The sequence below is a fragment of the Musa acuminata genome, chromosome BXJ2-7 (assembly GCF_036884655.1).
Source record: "Musa acuminata AAA Group cultivar baxijiao chromosome BXJ2-7, Cavendish_Baxijiao_AAA, whole genome shotgun sequence".
Classification (NCBI taxonomy): domain Eukaryota; kingdom Viridiplantae; phylum Streptophyta; class Magnoliopsida; order Zingiberales; family Musaceae; genus Musa; species Musa acuminata.
This window is the reverse complement of record NC_088344.1, coordinates 7,322,399-7,339,495: the sequence shown is the minus strand read 5'-3', so window position 1 is coordinate 7,339,495 and position 17,097 is coordinate 7,322,399. Positions and strand designations below refer to the sequence as shown.

The window sequence follows — 17,097 nt, the reverse complement described above, 5'->3', positions numbered from 1 at the left end:
CCCTTCGTTTCCTAAGTCGTCGCATTAGTTGAGGTAGTTTTGTCCGCTTTCAATGCGTTGACTCGCACGGGATATTTCGTCCGCCAACGGGCACAGTGCGCAAGCGCCCCTTCTCCTCTTCCACCCGCCGACGGATGATGGAGGTCTTCACCGGCGATGAAACTGCAGCGGCAGCGGTGGCGGTGGCGGTGTGCGGCGGAAGGGGCGCCGGCCGGAGCCGCCGCGCGGTCCGGTGGGCCGCGGAGCACCTCGTCCCCCACGCCCACCGCGTCGTCCTCGTCCACGTCATCCGGGCCGTCACCTCCATCCCCTCTCCATGTGTGCCCCCCGACCCTCTTTTCTCCTCTCCTTCGAACCCTACTGCTGTGATCGAAACGTGAGAAATTTTGCTTGTTTCTGCAGCCGGGGAGCGTGTTCCGCTGGACCGCCTGGGAAAAGACGTGGTTGAGATGTACGTGCAGGACCTGAAGTCGAAGGCTCAGCAGGTGTTGTTCCCGTTCAGAGAACTCTGCGGCACTAGAAACGTGAGATCTTTACTGTATCTCATCCCCCCTTCTATTCCCCCTTGGAAATGTTCTTTTAGGTTGGAATTCGACGAGATTAGCATAAAAATTGGAAGTTTTCTGTAGGTGGAGACTTTGGTACTGGAAGGGGAGAATCCTGCTGCTGCTCTGTTGGAATATGTTTCGATTTCGGGAACTAAGAACTTGGTTTTGGGATATTCATCATTTCGGTTTCGAAGGTTAACTATGTAGTACCATGATGTTGCAATTAATCCTTAGTAGAGTTATCAAACCTGCTTTGACATGCGATTTTTGTGTGTATTTTTTGAGATTTTATATGTAGGTAATAGATCTTAGATTTTCTGCATTCTTTGAAAGTTCAGTAATGATGACACTTATTTTGGCCAATCATCTTTGGTCGAACTTGATCATCGTAGGCCATGAGTTTGTTTTGACTAACATTGTATCCTCCTAATCTGCTTGAACAATAGCAATTAATCCATTTTGTGGATGGATCATGCAGTGCATGATTGTTCAGAATCTTATTATATGATTTGGATGGTTGGATCATTGTGATTATGTTTGTTTTGCTCAGGGGGGATTTTTGGCTTTTCTACATCCTTTCTCATATTTGCTCCCTCTTTTTCATTATTTGCTTTTTTTTCTTTTTTTACTTCAGAAGTTGGTGTGGCACTCATTCTCAAGCTTGTTAGCAACATTCCTCATAATATTTTGGACGCAACATTTTATTTTTCTTGATTTTTTGCTCGGTGTTGTTTTCACTTTGCTGCTGAACAGATTTGTGTGAATTTAGCAGGTCATGGTTGTGGTGGATTCAATTGAGCTTTGGTCATTGTTTGGAGCCAAATTCTACTTGAGTAGATGTCATAAGGAAAAACATTATGTTTATCTGCAGCTTTGGACAATCTAGTTTACTGTCTTCAATGAGCTTCTATCCTTACTAATTCCAATTTCCTAGGATATTGAAGGGCCCAGATGTGCCAACTACTGTTCTGAAATTTTCTCCAGATTATTGCAACATTTTTGCTGTGTCACGGCGCAAGCTCATCATGAAATTTGCTAACCAAGTCTCTGATGGTTTGTGCAAAATCCTATTGACTAATTTCTATTTTACTATAATTTTGATTTCAGTACATTGTCATTCTTGTAATCTTGCTTTTGGCAGATCCCAGCATTAGCACCCATATACAAACAATCAAAGGCAAGCTATTTGTTCAAAGACGTAGGAACCCTCTCTTTGATGCAGTTTTTTCATTGTATGGATTGGAAGCCGGTAATTCACCCATATTATCATTATTGACAGGTGGTACATTGCATTCTCGAGCCCTCAGCGAACCAAGTTCGTCAATTTCTGTTAGAAGTTTTGAAACTTTACCTTCTATTGGAGGACACGAGGAAGGAGAACTAAATAACAAGAATTATGGCTTTCTGGCCTCTATTAAATACAAATCTTCTTTTATGTTTCACTCTTCAAGAAAGGTCAACAAATCTCTCCCTCCCTTGCGCTGTGTGTGTGCGTGTGTGTGGTTAGATCCTCAAAATGATTGACTAGCTAGTAATTAGTACAGTACATAGTAAAATGTATAATTTTATTGTAATATTGACACTGATGTTTGTTGCCTAAAAGAACCTTCAGGATGTGTCTCCAGCTGAAGTTTCAAACTCGAGGAAGGAGTCCCAGAACATTCTTGCTATGTATGATCAAGTTTGTGATGATCTGGTTCATGCAAAGAAGAAGGTTTGAAAAACAAAAAATTCTTGCTTTGCAAAATCAAGCTGGAATTGAGAAATGTGCTTCATATGTTTGCATTACATACCCGAAAAGGCCTAAAACTTACCTTTGTGCTTTTTGTAGATGTATATGGTTTTATGTTTTTATAGGCAAATGTCCAATTCTACTTCATGAAGCTGGCATTTTTGGATAGCATTGTAGGATTTTGTTCTTTGTTAATTTTCTTTTAGAAAGCGTGTTTAGTTCCCTTCATTTCAAAATATTTTTTCTTGATCTGTTCCTTTTGGACTCTTCAACATGAATATCAGATTATCCTATTTGTCTTGGATTTTTCCTAAAATGTTTGTGCTTAAGCAGACTTTGCATTGTATCGAATTAAGGTAATACTTAAATCATTGTGGCTCGTTGTTCTCAAGAATAGTAATGTTCATTATTTCTTTTCCATCAATTCATGACTTTTCCTCATCATTCCACATAACATACATCTTTCAGTTGTTTGTATCTCCCCTTTTTGCTGATCTACCTCAATTTCCCTACTGCTCATATCTGATCCATTTTGTGGCTTCTTACAGTTTCAATTACTTTCTTCTGAATACTCTGAAGTTGAAAAGAAATTGAAGAATGGGTTGGAGAGAGAGAAAGTGTTGGAAGCAATTAAAGAAGTTGAGGAAGCAAAACAAGTGTCTGTGAAGGAGGCCCAACATAGACATAAAGCCGAACTTGTAAGGATATCCTCTGAATTATCAAAAACAATAGATGGTTATTTCTTAAACAGCAAATGGTGCCGAAGATATTCAAAGAATGAAATAGAGGTTGCCACTGATAACTTCTCCGAAGCCAAGAAAATAGGAGAGGGGGGTTGTGGGTATGTCTACAAGTGCAACCTTGATCATACCCTGGTAGCTGTCAAGGTTCTTCGACAAGATGCACGTGACAAGGAAGCGGAGTTTCTTAGAGAGGTCTGCACGAAACCCACATTATTTTTCTTTCTTGAAGTTTAATATATTTGTTGGATTTTAGGGGCATTTTCCTTTTTGCTAAAACACAACTTACTAGATCCGAGTCATCTCAGTCATTTATTTCCTTATCATTCTGCTAGAGAGGGGAAGAAAGATAACTGATTCTGATCTTATGCAGGTCAAAATTCTTAGCCAAATTCATCATCCTCACTTGGTCTTATTGCTTGGGGTCTGCCTTGAGAGCGGTTGTCTTGTATACGAGTACATGGAAAATGGAAGTTTAGATGATCATCTATTCAATAGGGATGGCAAAAGGCCACTCCCATGGATAATTCGATTCCGAATTCTCTATGAAGTAGCTTGTGGACTTACTTTTTTGCATGGCAACAAGCCTGAGCCCATTGTTCACCGTGATCTGAAACCCGCGAACATTTTGTTAAATAGGAATTATGTTAGCAAGATTGGAGATGTTGGACTAGCAAAGCTCCTCTCTGATGTGGTGCCTGATGGTCTCACAGAATACAGAGAAACCATTCTTGCTGGTACATTCTTTTACATGGATCCTGAATATCAACGAACTGGCACCGTTCGGCCGAAGTCCGATTTGTATGCCTGGGGGGTGATTGCGCTTCAGTTGTTGACAGGGAAGAACCCAAATGGTCTGATAGTAAGTATGGAAAATGCAATTAGAGGAGGAACATTTTCTGCTGTACTTGACCAATCAGTAAAAGATTGGCCACTTGCTGAGGCAGAGAGATTAGCGAAACTTGCTTTGCAATGTTCTCGACTGACATGCAGGGAACGGCCTGATCTTGATTCAGAGGTTTTGCCAGAACTCGAAGATATATTAAACAAGGGAAATGCTATTATTAATCTGAAGAAACACAACATCGATGCACCGAAACATTATTTCTGTCCCATTCTAATGGTAAAACTCAAATACATGTTCAAGTCTTCTAAATTCTTTCGGCTCTATTTTTCATGATAGAGGCATTTGTTGTCTGCATGCAGGAAATAATGGATGACCCCTATGTTGCTGCTGATGGTTATACATATGAGCATAAAGCTATCAGGGCATGGCTTGAGAAATATGATACATCTCCTGTGAACAAAATTAGACTTCCTCATACCTCCATAATCCCGAACCATTCGTTGCGATTAGCAATACAAGAATGGAAGTCTCATGTAGCATTCTCAACCTCTTGGAATTGAGTGATTGTGCTGTGTCCATTTTTTTTCGGTTTTGTTTTTGTTTAAAGGATGCCTGACTGGAGGTCCCTTGTTCTCGAAATCTTTGGTGTATGTAAAATAGTGTGCATTTTATGACAGTAGTCATAATTCTTTATGCTGTCATGGAGAAGTGTCCTGGAGCTGTTTATTTTGCTTATTTTATTGTCATTAATTGGCTGATAGAATTATGCACCGCCAATGTTTTGGCTAATTACATGGACATAATGTTTATTGCCATTAACTTCTGTTCTAAGGAATCTTTCTCTTAATCATGAAACAGAGAGACATAAAAAGACCTAGTGATCACCAATTTGGCAAGTTGGAGTGTGAAATTTCACCAACAAAGACATTAAGAAAGTAAACAGGCATAATCAATTGAAGTTTGGAGATTAATAGAAAGATTCCTTAGAACAGAAGTTAATAAATGATCAGTAAAATAACCAAAGATGTCCTCTGCAAAGTTGTTGACCAGTTGAGGTTTGGAGCCTCAACACTTCAGAATACAACTGTATCGGTTGGAAACTCTGCCTGTTTGCATATTATACTTAGTATGAGATTTTGTTGATCAAAGAGAGATGGCAATGGATGCTAATTTGTGGATTAAGTAAATCAAATCAACAACTTGTGTTGCATTCCCAAATACAGTTTCAAACAAGTTGCTAATTCCAATTTGGAAAATGAAACATTTGTAGTCTCCTGCACCTTGTCTTGGATCCACATGGAAGTCAAACCTGTTTCTAGCTCATGACACAGTAAGGCTATCTCATGATCTAATATTTGTAACAAGATTTGGGCAATTTCATATTATCACAAGCTGTAATATTTGAACTATTCAGGATTGACTATATGGATCTTTGGCTCTCATTTTGATAATTCTTTGTTACTCGATAAATATGCTAAAGCATATGGAGAAGAGAAAATTGAGTAAAAATATGATGAAAAGATGCGCAAATCTTATCTGTTGAGACTCGTAGAATAAAAAACCTGCAGAAGTATTTTGTTGTTGAGGAAATATATGTCAAGACCTTAATGGCATGCAAAGAACCAAACAATGGTGCTATACCTGGAATCAGATGTACAATGAAGCTCCAAGCAGGTATTCATGTGTGTATACTTCAAATCAGAAACATCTTGAAATGCACTGTATGTTTGTGCTTGTGAATATTTCAGCAACTATTGTTTCTCACATTGCATTCATATGTAAAGCAGATATCTAATCTATCAGATCTTCACACAAAGGACTGTCAAATTGCAGAACACATGCATCCTTCAAAAAGACAATGCAGTCTCTTAGCAGTAAGAATTTTTAGTTCCTCAGAAGCTATAAACACACATTACAACAAGATGTTGAACACACATGCGAAGGAGTCATGTCATGCATGCCAAGGCTTCGAAGCCAATCGTTCAGGAACACTAAGATCCATAAGTGTGTAGTTTGCCATGGTAACCATTTACTCTCTCCATTTTTCTTACAGAACTCTTCTCCCTTTGTGGTGGTTGATTCTCCAGATCGCAAGAGAAGATGGAAGAATCTGTGTCGATACCAGATAAAGTCTTGCGATGAGAGCGAACAGCCAGGGATGAGTGCCCCTGCGGTGTGGAGTTTTGCGCATTCAGAGCTTTCTGCTTCGCCTTGATCGATTCAGTCAAGCTCATGTAGTTGGGCCTACTGCTGCTGCTGTCCTCTGTCCTTTCTGAAGCTAGAAGAGTGCTGCTCGAGAACGGTGTTGACATGAAGATAGACGACGACGATGCAGAGCTCTCGTTGAAGTATAGTTCGGTGCTTGGGGATGAGGCAGAACGAGTTCTGCAGCAGTGGTTGTAAGTGATGGTTGGGGGTCTTGCCGAAACCCTGGTCGTGATGTTGTTCTTCTTTATCCTCACAGAACTAGGCTCACTACATGTTGAGTAGATGCCAAAAATGTCTTCTTTGGATTCAGCGTCGGAAGGATTGTTGTGGACTTTGTGTTCCATCAACCTGCTCTCCCATGGTTTTGCAGCCATCCACCTCTCTAACCAGCTCCAGCTCCAGCTCCAGCTCCAGCTCCCATTGCTCTGATCAAAACCACTATGCTTTGAAGAGACCGAACTCTGCTTTGACCTTCCACCGAGGGTTGACTTAGATTGCTGAAAGAAGAAGGGAAAGAACTTTGCTACGCAATCGGGCAAGAGGCTGAAAGAAAACTATGCTTATTGTATTCACCTGTTGAGAAAGAGCATAAGCAATGGCTCTTTCCCTCTTGACAGCTCCTCGGTGCCTCATCTGTAGCTTTGCTCTTACTTCTTCCACTGTGCCCGGACTGTCACACCATCCTTCCTAAGAACGACGAGATGATGCACAACAGCATGATACAAGGAAGATTCACAAAGCATTCGTAGCTAATCTCGAAGCATTTACTTCTTTCTGATGTCACATTAAACTAAACTATGGATGGGGATTTTGGAGGAAAGAACGAGGAAAAGCTTGTGATGGAAGGATAAGAAGGCAAGTCTGCTACCTCTGCTTCTTTTAGAGGATCCAGTGTGCCGCGGCGGGCTTCGAGCAGCCTTTGCACGACCTGCCCCTCGGTGGACATGCGCACCCGCCGCGCCCGGATGCGCGCCTGCACACGCACCAGGGCCTGCATGCACCTCAGCGTCACCGCCGCCTGCTTCCTAACCTGCCGCCCCCGCACTATGGCCTGCAGCCTCACGATCCCTCGCAGCGCCCGCAGCGCCCTCCTCGCCTGCAATCCCAATCCACAACAAGCTCTCATTTTTGTTGGAGGCATCTCGTGCAAGATTGATCCGGACGTGTAGTCCTCCTCCGTTACCAGGAAGGCGCGGAAGGCGGTCTGGATGCGGATGGCCGCCCACTCCTGCCTGACCGCCCTGAAGTCCTTGGGAGGGGCGCGGACGACGGCCGCGGCGGCGGCGGCGAACGCGTCACAGACCGAGGAGGCATCGGACTCCTCGGACGCCGCCGACCGGCGGCTGCTGCCCCTCGATCCCCGCCGCAGCGACAGGTGGTCCCACGAGGAGCTCCTCCACAGCTTCTTCCACTTCCTGCTCCTCCCGTTATCGCCATCGCCACTCTTTTCCTTCAAGAAGGGGAAACCAACAACGCAACCGCAATGAGTCTTTAAAGACCCAGCCATGAGAGAAGAGATTGAACAGGAAAACGACAGAGACTGCAGCGATTACACAGCTATCCTGCTCTTGCTTCTTGAGGACAACGACCAACGACTTGATCCACTTCCCCGAACCACCCATTTCTTGACAGGCTTCCACCCCAGCGGAAGGAAAGAGCGAAAGGTGGCAGCTTCGGAAATGGAGCTACAGACTCTGAGAAGACGGTGTAGCTGCTTGTATAACATTTCAAATTCAAAAGAACATGGAGGGATTTGGATTAAGAGAGAGAGAGGATCTAACAAATCTAAACCTTGGATTCTCTTTCACTTTGTCGGGAAAGCAGGTGCAGTTGGCTTGGGTTAACTCCCAAAGCTGTATAGTTCATCTTTCCTCTTGTTCTTTATGCATAAAGAGAGTGATCTTTACGAAGCCTCTTTCTTGGGGAAAGGACAGAGCTAAAGACCTGATGGTCTATTCATCAGGCCACTAATTCATCATCCGCCATTGCTTAACGATCTAATGAACCAAAGATAATGAAATGTGAACGAAGAGAGGGTGGGATCAGTGCAGGTACCACAGCAGGGTGGCTGGCTGAGATGTGGAGTTCTGACACAAACATGAGAGAGAGAGAGAGAGAGAGAGCGACCAATAATTGGCCACAGGCACGAAGAAGAGAATGAGGAGTTTTAACACAAGATATCTACATGCATACATGTATCTTGTGAAGTACATAAAGTTGGAGTTGATATGTACTGCATGATCTTGGTAGAAGAAGACCTGAATAGACTCTCTACTGTCTGATATCTTACCAATAAAAAGGAAAGAAGAACGACCATCTTTCTGTGTCGGATCATTGAAGCGAGAACTTCTGTGGTCACCATCATGGTTTGATCTCCCCAACCACTGCTCACACCTCTCGCCTGTTTTAATTGTATCGCCTCCTGTTGTGACGGCGATGGGTTGCGTGGGCGGGTGGAGGAGATCGGCGAGCATGGCGATGCCGTGGTTTGCATGCCTTCTACGGTGATGCCAAGGCGTACGAGTGTTCCGTTTGTCCTCGTCTCTCCCTCCCTAAGCAAAACACTATCTTCTCCATCCTCAAAATTTATCATCGATGGATTCAAAATTATGTTTTTTTTTTTTAATTTTATATCTTTTTTACAATAGGATTCAAACTTTAATTAGTTTATATTCGTAGAGAATCATCGCATTTGGTCGATCGAGCATTGGGTGCAGCCCGTAGGCTCGCAAAAAATTATCTGTTTTAGACAATCGATGTACTCGCATAGTTTTATCCTTTTGAAACATGTAAATTCTAAAAACGTTTTTGAGAGTAAACGAGATCTGATAGACTTACGAGACATTGGTTTCCATACTCTTTAACTAACGTGGGACTAATTGACCTTATCAGAATCCATGCTTAAATCGAATAAAATTTTAAACTCTCTATTTCTTTTTTCAAAGATAAATAATCATTTGTAAATAATAAAAATTAAGAAACGAAGACTTTTTAATATTTTTTACTTTGATAAGTAAATTTATATTTTTTATTGATATATTTGAATGATCAACCTTTTACAAGTGTGTGTAGTATATCACCATCAAAATAATATCTTAAATTAGAAAGATCTGAATAAAATTTTACTTTGAATATCATGGTAATGTATTAAATATTTAGATTTATATGTCTTATCATATGTCTGGTGAGACTCCATCATGCCACCTCACATGATGTGGCTTCTTTTGATCCTAAGCTTTAGGGTTCAGGTGACATCAAGGATCAGATCAAGTTAATGCAATCCACAAGAAAAAGGGAGTGCCATCCTCACCCACATCCAATGATGTAAGGAGGGATGCATGTGGGCAAAGCAAGTGATATCAATTTGCCAAGCAAGAAAGTGGCCAGACCTTAATTTGATCCAAATTGTTTGTATAATTGGGTGGGGCAGTGAGTCTGTGTCCAATTAATGTGACTTGGTGACTCAAAGCTTGTCAAAATCACTATTCAATTGGATCTAATAATTAAGAGAGAGAATTGAAATGCTCCCTTTTTTTGAAAATATTAATAAATAAATTAGAAATATAAAACATCATAACTATTCAATTTTATATTATTATTATTATTGCATTAAATATGGGATTGTTTCTTTTAGTTTATATAAATATGTGACTCATAACTTAAGATTTGCACAGATCATTGCATGCTTTACATCTAATAAACATGAGAGAAAGAGAGAGGGGGGTGATGGACTTCACATGTGGGCACGAGGCGTGCAGCTGCGCTTGCAATCTCAATCATAGACGTGGGGGCGACACCACCATTAAATTGTGTGGGGACAGCCGGAGCCCCTCCAATTGGGCTTTGTACTTCTACCTTCTCGAACACCAAACTCCTCACCTCACCTCACCTCACCTCACACCCCATTCCCTCTCCCATCTGCTTCTCCTCCTCCGCCTCCTCATCATCATCGGTATGTAACCTGGCAAAGGGTTCATGTAGCATCGCCGGATCAAGATGGACAAACTGTTGATGCTATGGGTGGCGTCGCTTGCACTCCTTGTGACAGCGACCATCGCCCGGACTTGGAGGACGAAGAAGACGAACAACCAACGAGCGCAGCTCCCTGCAGGCTCCCGTGGTTGGCCTCTAGTCGGCGAGACCCTCCACTTCGTGTCCTCCGCCTACTCGCCTCGCCCCGAGAGATTCATGGACAAGCGTAGGCTCATGTACGTACGTGAATACCAATCGATAACTCCTCATACATACGTACATCACCCGTCCCTGCATGACGCCCGCGACGCTGTACAGGTACGGGAAGGTGTTCAGGTCTCACCTGTTCGGTAGTCCGACGATCGTGTCCACCGACGCGGAGGTCAGCAGGCGCATACTGCAGAGCGACGCGAGCTCCTTCGTGCCGTGGTATCCCAAATCCCTCACCGAACTGATGGGGAAGTCCTCCATCCTGTTGATCAACGGGAACCTCCAGCGAAGAGTTCACGGCCTCATCGGCGCCTTCTTCAAGTCCCCCGACCTCAAGGCTCAGATCACCGGTGACATGCAGAGGTACGTGCGGAAGTCCATGGCCAAGTGGAAGGACCATCAGCTCATCCACATCCAAGACGAGACCAAGAATGTTAGTCCTCTCTCGATCGGCCCTCCCCCCCTCCCCCTCCTCTGCTCCCCCCCACCTCCCCCCGCCCGCCCCCTCATTAATTCCGTGCACACGTGCACACCCGTGGCACCACATGAGAGGCCTAAGAATGGGCTCAGTGGCCGTGGATTTAATGAGCTGCACCTGTAATGTTGTTATCATCAATAATGTCTAGTTTGTGTCGATCAGGTAGTCTTCCAAATACTAGTTAAAGCATTGATAGGGCTGGAGAAAGAGAAGGAGATGGCGTTCTTGAAGCAACAATTCAAAGAATTTATTGCCGGGTTGATGTCTTTGCCCGTGAAGCTGCCCGGAAGTAGACTCTACAGATCGCTACAGGCAAGTCTACCGCTACGGTGACGCTAATGGTTGGTTTGGTTGGGCATTCATTCAACCCAGTGTTCTACTTGACCAGGCAAAGAAGAGGATGAGGATGTTGATAGAGAGCATCATCGAAGAGAAGAGGAAGAACAACTCGGGATGCGCCCCGCGCGATGTTGTCGACGTGTTGATCAACGACGCCAGTGATCAACTTACCGACGATCTGATATCGGACAACATGATCGATCTGATGATTCCGGCTGAAGATTCCGTCCCTGTTCTTGTCACACTAGCAGTCAAGTACCTCAGCGAATGCCCTCTTGCTCTCCAGCATCTGCAGGTACCAAATCGTTCTGGTTTGAACTCTAAGAACAGGGAGGTCTTCTACTTGTTCATGCATGTCAAGATGACATTTCACTGTAAATTGATCTCAGGAAGAGAATACGCAGCTGAAGAAGAGGAGATCGCTGGTAGGTGAGGATCTGCGATGGACAGACTACATGTCTTTGTCCTTTACGCAAGACGTGAGTTGGGTGTCAATCCGGTGCTATCGAGTTCGATTATTTTGCGGCATCAATTCACGTAGATGAATGATTGCGCAGGTCATAACGGAGACCCTACGTATGGGGAACATAATTAGTGGGATCATGCGCAAGGCCGTGAAGGATGTGGAGATCAGGGGACACTTGATACCCAAAGGGTGGTGCGTGCTCACGTACTTCCGGTCGGTCCACCTCGACGAGAACCACTACGGCGAGGCCTACAGGTTCGATCCATGGAGGTGGAAGGTGAGTAGGGGTTGGTGAGCCATCACCCCACCTGCCCCTCCTTTGCACAACACACGCAAAGGGGGAGGAGGAGGGGGAGGGGGGGGAGAGTTGGGGTGTTGGTCGACCTCATGCGAGTTGCTGTTTTGCTACATCATCTCCCTCCTCTGCTTATCTGATCTGAGTGCGTTCTTCTCCGCCATGGGGCGCCCCCACAGGACAGGGACATGAGTTCTTCTTGTAGCTTTACTCCTTTTGGAGGTGGGCAAAGGCTGTGCCCTGGGCTGGACCTGGCCAGGCTGGAGGCTGCCATCTTTCTTCACCACTTGGTCACCAACTTCACGTAAGGATTGCCATCCCCCCTCCTCTCCAGATCTCTCCACTCCTTTGCTTCTTCTTGTTCCTGCTTTTGGTGCATCCATCACGGATCACACGTGTGCTGGTATCACTGTCTTCGTTTCATCATCATGCGTGATGGAGTCGGATCGGCTTTGTGTGACCACAGGTGGGCGGCAGAGGAGGACCAGATAGTGAACTTTCCCACCGTGAGACTGAAGAGGGGATTGCCCATCAGGGTAAGGAGGAAGAGCTGATTATACCACACATCAACAGGAGCATGATGAACTCAGGAGGAGGAGAAGAGGAAAGGGAAACACGGTCGCAGGAGGATCACAACGCCCAACAAGAGAAATAAATGTGGTGAATGCGATGAGGTCTGAGACTTTGACCAGTGAAAGCTGGTTTGGGATGTTGTGGGGGGTGGGGGGGTTGCGTATGCAGGGCCTAGAGAAGGTTGCCAAAGCTAGCATAGCTTCATCGGCAATTCCAACTCTTGGCTTGTGCTGCCGCATGCTGCTGACAAAGTGGGAGTGGAGAGGACACCGAAGTGGGGTTGCTTTCATGCACTGGGGACCGTAGCAAGGACTCTCTTCCATCTTGGTGTGGCTTAGCTTCGAGGAGAGGTCCAAAGGCTTCCATGGTCTCAAGATGCAAGCAGTGTCTCCTCCGAGACCACTGGTGTCTTCCCATCGTTTCCCTATCAGGTCTAGGCATACTGCACCAAATGTGACAAGGGAGAGTGGGCTCCACGGTGAGATGTAGTAGAATACAACAAGATACATAGATCCTCTGATACTTGCAGCAGCCTCACCAAGATCTGGTGGGATTTGTAATGACTCTCCTGAAAACTAAAGTTCATACACCACATATATGGGACTTTTTGGATGTGTAGTAGACTCCATTGGTGAGTACCTCTACATTACGTACAGTTACGTAGATCAGCATTGCGCAGCTGAGGTTAATCCAATTCCATGTGCATGTACGTGTCTATACACGCATTTATGCGTCTGAGATCACGTACGTGGCACAGTTATGTACTTGTACTGAGCCATTGGCATTTGGTTCCTGAAACCGCAGAACTGCGCTAGATTCTCCACCAAGAGTCGCACTGGCCATTTCCAACTCACTAAACCAAGAGAGAGAGAGAGAGAGAGAGAGAGGTGGCCATAGTCCTGCACTGGACCCCCACGGCGGTGCAAGTTGCAAGAGGAGTTATCGAGGCAAAAGATATGGGAGTTATTGTGCCTTTCCAGAGGTCTTCCCTACGAAAGAAAGCTTTAGAAAGGGAGGGAGAAGGTAAAACGAGCTATAGTGAGACCAACATTGATCAGTAAGTGTATAAGTTACCTGGGTGAAGAGATCACCAATGGCAGAGTCGATAACTCTGTCCACAATGTCTGTCTCGAGGTTAAAGTTGAGATTTCTGCAGCTCCATGGATCGATAAACTCACCCAACCAGTTGGTGTAATGGTGTATATCTGATTTCCATTTTTTGTGCAAGGATTCGAACTTACTGTGATTAGATATCGACTGAATCATGCATGCTGCTTCAAAGATATACCTAGCAAGAACAATGATGAGATAATGGAGACCTAAACATAGACAGAGAAAATGAGATCAGGGGCCCAGAAAACTTAATAATGCTGCTACTCAATAAAATAGACAGTTGCTGTCTCAGCCATAATCAATGATTAGATTCTTCCAAGTAGGTGATTCATCATATTCAGAAGATGCAACTTGAATGACACTGAACTTTTGGCATCATAACTTGGATTCCAATCGTTTCTCGATTACATGAAAGTGTCTGGCGAACAACCCAATACAGTGTGGTGGTAAATTCAAATATTACATTTCGTTTTTGCTCAGCGGTAGTAAGAAAACTAGCCAAAATACCACAAAGTTCATTTTCTGTTTGTTCGATCTCTGACATTTGGTATGTATATGTTCTGAGCATGACAGAAAAAACACTGGTAATAGCTTAGATAATATGGTCCAAAAGGCACTACAATTACATGACCAGATCTTGTTTGGGATCTATAGCCTTTAGAGATGTGTAAGACTTGTCATTACTAATGCTCTGCGTACCAAAATGTAGCGATATCCTCCAGCTGTCTCAATTCGTCTTGATCTTGTCGATTGCCTTCCAAACATGAGAAAATTCCACTCTTGGAAATTAAAATAATAGCTGATGACTACCGTTAAAAGACGGAAAAACTTCAACACTGTGTTATTGGTGCCAAATGTCTCACTGCTTGCGGCGAATTGTCTCCAAGTCAAAATCTCAATAAACCATCGAGAGCACCTGTTTCAAAGAAATTTGTTAAATTAGTTTGCACGATTCCAACATATTGAAGTAAAGAGAAAAGAAAACCAAATATGACATTAATTATTGAATACCAGTCATAGATCTAAGAAAGAAACATGAAGCAAAATCTCCATGTTCAAGGCGGTCAGGCAACATAAAATCCAATCCAAAGTATGGCACAAGAACGAGCTACACTCTACCTCAAACGAGTTTATTAAATCATCAAACCTTAATGCTGACATAGCACCTAAGTTACGATGATCTAAATCAGGTTAACATAATATCGAAAAATCTAAATTCAAAACTATTAGTGACAAAAGACCCTTAAGAAGTAAATCATGTTGTTCTACATTTATAATTGTCTGACTATGATTATTATATGTTTGCCTGCTATAAGTCAACAATACCAAACCAACAGGTAGACTGACCTCACTAACTGGCAATTCGTTGCCTCAAACATTTGAGCAACCAAACAGTCAATCATATGTTAGTTCCATGGGCAACCACTGCCATAGCCTCTCCCGCGATCACAAATGTCAATGACCTGTTAAGATTGTGGTCATATGACTTTGTCATGCATAGCACTGCAAAACACAATGAGCATTCCAAAAAATATATTCGTGATTTTGCTCGACACTGCACCTGAGAGTCCCATTGACTGCCCGAGGTGGTTGAGCAACTAGGACATGTGTTCTACATTTCATATATATCACATCCTCACACTTGAGTAACTTGATAGCATATTTGAGTACCATAAGATCATAATAAATATAAAAAAGACAGTTGCATCAGCAAGCAGAAATAAAGGGGGAAAGCAAAAGATGATTAGATATAAAAGAAACAGCACTTCATAATAACCCATATGATGGTGAAACAAAAGAGAACTGTATAATAAACTGCAGGTGGACACTTTTGAGACATTTTAGCCAATCCTTTTCTACTATATTAGCTGCAGGAAAAGATATGGGCTGTTCCAGTAGCTTGAGCCAGCCTGGTTGACCAATGTGGCATACATAATCCTCTAAGGATCCAACAAAGTCATAATTGATCAAATATTTCATATGCTGGGCATCCAGTAATTAAAAAAGTCAATAGCGGAAAGCATGCAGTTCCAATTAAGAGATAGACATAGTTACAACATTTCATCACCGATGTCTTACCTAAAGCACAAGCAGCACCTATAGCCCTGTCTCAACCTGTATATCTACAATGTTCTCGATCAACGTTTGTCTGAGTCAACCAAATTGAATCATAATCAACAGAATTATATCTCAAACCCTCAATTCTTCGGCTACTGGCTGGAAATCGAATAGGAAGCTGATCGCAGCCAATCTGCCACCTGACCTAATAGAGTCACCAAAGATCCAAGAAAACTAGCCATGGTAGTCTATGCTTACGCCGGCTCGCCCTCTCCCATCCCTGTCCAATTCCGTACAATAATGGCGCGTTTGGGACACAAAACGTCATTTTTGGAACACTATTAGTGGCGAACTTAAAAACGAGACATCGGCACTCTCTGACGGGCTCCCAGACCTCGGCTCCGGCATCCCTCCCGTGGCGGTAGACCTCGGTCGTCGCCTCGGCCATGGTCGTCGGGAGCGGCCCAGAGCCCTCCAGGCCGCCCGACTCAGCGACACCATGCGCTTTTCTTGATTTGGGTAGGCGTAAGGGTTTTATGGATTAGCGTTTCAGGTGTCACCTTCGCGTTAGGGTTGGTTTCTCGTCGTCTTCTGCTGCTAACGTCGGCCCATCGAAGAGAGAGGGAGAGAGAGAGAGGGGCATCCGATTCCGGTGAGACGTTTTGTGGTGGTAACAACGGGTCGGGTTTAGATATACTGACTTGGACCCAAATATGAATAGCGGATCGGGTCAGTTGGCGCACATCTAAGAGAACCGGCTCAGTTGACGGACCCTGGATTGGCTTGAAATTATCTTGACTCGGACCGGACCGGTTCGAACCGAGATTGTCACCTTTGGTTCTCTGGCAAGTTCTTCATTGTATGCTCATTATGCTGTCATTTATCCTTTATATACATTAATGGACTGTTCTTAAAAGATATTTTTAGAATTTTCTTGGGTCTTTCATGGTTTGAATTTCTAAAATGCTTTGATGTTGACTCAATTCTATCAATGATTATTTTTTATGGACAATAAAATATTATGATCTCATCTCATCTTCATCGCATACTATTTGTAGTTTTACCATAACATGTAAATATTTTATCTTTGATTCTTATTTTGTTTAAGGAATCCATAAATGATTTAGTATGTTGTTGATGAGATATACAAATTAGGTCTTGTATGGATGAAAAATTGTGCAGCATGAATATTACAATCTTATATTACATTTATTCCCTTGAGATGGATGATAAATAGGAAGAAAACTTGTATAGCACTAACACTACAATCTCATATTATATTGTTCCTCATATGGATGACAAATAGAAGGAAGAAAACTTGTACACCGTTAACACTACAATCTCATGCTGTATTTTTCCCAACATAGAAACAAAACTTGTGTGGCATTAATGCTATAATCCCTCACCATGTAATTTCTAACATGGATGATAAATGGGAAGGAAACCAATAGTAGTCTCATATTATATTATTTATCATATGGAAGATATATTGAAAGAAAATTTATGTATCATGTATAC

General features: G+C 43.3%; 3 protein-coding genes and 1 long non-coding RNA gene across 8 annotated transcripts; 2 read left to right on the top strand and 2 right to left on the bottom strand.

Moving 5' to 3' along the window:
• Positions 1-61: 61 nt before the first annotated feature.
• On the top strand, positions 62-4,568 carry LOC135616931 (U-box domain-containing protein 34-like). Of its 2 annotated transcripts, none has more exons than XM_065116681.1 (10): positions 62-318; positions 403-524; positions 630-742; positions 1,483-1,601; positions 1,690-1,746; positions 1,828-2,003; positions 2,161-2,262; positions 2,829-3,215; positions 3,394-4,143; positions 4,227-4,568. In XM_065116681.1, the coding sequence occupies exons 1-10, from the start codon at positions 135-137 to the stop codon at positions 4,425-4,427; spliced, it is 2,211 nt and encodes a 736-aa protein (XP_064972753.1). In that variant the 5' UTR covers positions 62-134; the 3' UTR covers positions 4,428-4,568. The 2 variants fall into 2 exon arrangements, with proteins under 2 accessions (XP_064972753.1, XP_064972752.1); XM_065116680.1 differs by having other exon boundaries at positions 2,152-2,262.
• A 1,105-nt stretch (positions 4,569-5,673) lies between these two features.
• On the bottom strand, positions 5,674-8,393 carry LOC135616932 (protein IQ-DOMAIN 6-like). 3 transcript variants are annotated; one of them, XM_065116684.1, is made up of 6 exons: positions 7,867-8,388; positions 7,629-7,769; positions 7,259-7,525; positions 6,944-7,171; positions 6,649-6,762; positions 5,674-6,572 (listed from the first exon to the last, which is right to left on the bottom strand). In XM_065116684.1, exons 2-6 carry the CDS (start codon positions 7,695-7,697, stop codon positions 5,859-5,861), a joined length of 1,392 nt encoding a protein of 463 aa, XP_064972756.1. In that variant the 5' UTR covers positions 7,698-7,769; positions 7,867-8,388; the 3' UTR covers positions 5,674-5,858. The 3 variants fall into 3 exon arrangements, with proteins under 3 accessions (XP_064972756.1, XP_064972757.1, XP_064972755.1); XM_065116685.1 differs by having other exon boundaries at positions 5,674-6,536; positions 7,629-8,393; XM_065116683.1 differs by having other exon boundaries at positions 7,629-8,388.
• Positions 8,394-9,923: 1,530 nt separating this feature from the next.
• LOC135616929 (cytochrome P450 90D2-like) lies at positions 9,924-13,020 on the top strand. Of its 2 annotated transcripts, none has more exons than XM_065116677.1 (8): positions 9,924-10,283; positions 10,366-10,690; positions 10,898-11,047; positions 11,124-11,369; positions 11,464-11,553; positions 11,632-11,817; positions 12,015-12,139; positions 12,302-13,020. In XM_065116677.1, the coding sequence occupies exons 1-8, from the start codon at positions 10,072-10,074 to the stop codon at positions 12,387-12,389; spliced, it is 1,422 nt and encodes a 473-aa protein (XP_064972749.1). In that variant the 5' UTR covers positions 9,924-10,071; the 3' UTR covers positions 12,390-13,020. The 2 variants fall into 2 exon arrangements, with proteins under 2 accessions (XP_064972749.1, XP_064972750.1); XM_065116678.1 differs by having other exon boundaries at positions 10,154-10,287.
• A 987-nt stretch (positions 13,021-14,007) lies between these two features.
• LOC108953402 (uncharacterized) lies at positions 14,008-16,199 on the bottom strand. The gene is made up of 2 exons (XR_001979065.2): positions 15,601-16,199; positions 14,008-14,437 (listed from the first exon to the last, which is right to left on the bottom strand). It is a non-coding gene; the product is annotated as an uncharacterized LOC108953402 (long non-coding RNA).
• Positions 16,200-17,097: the final 898 nt, after the last annotated feature.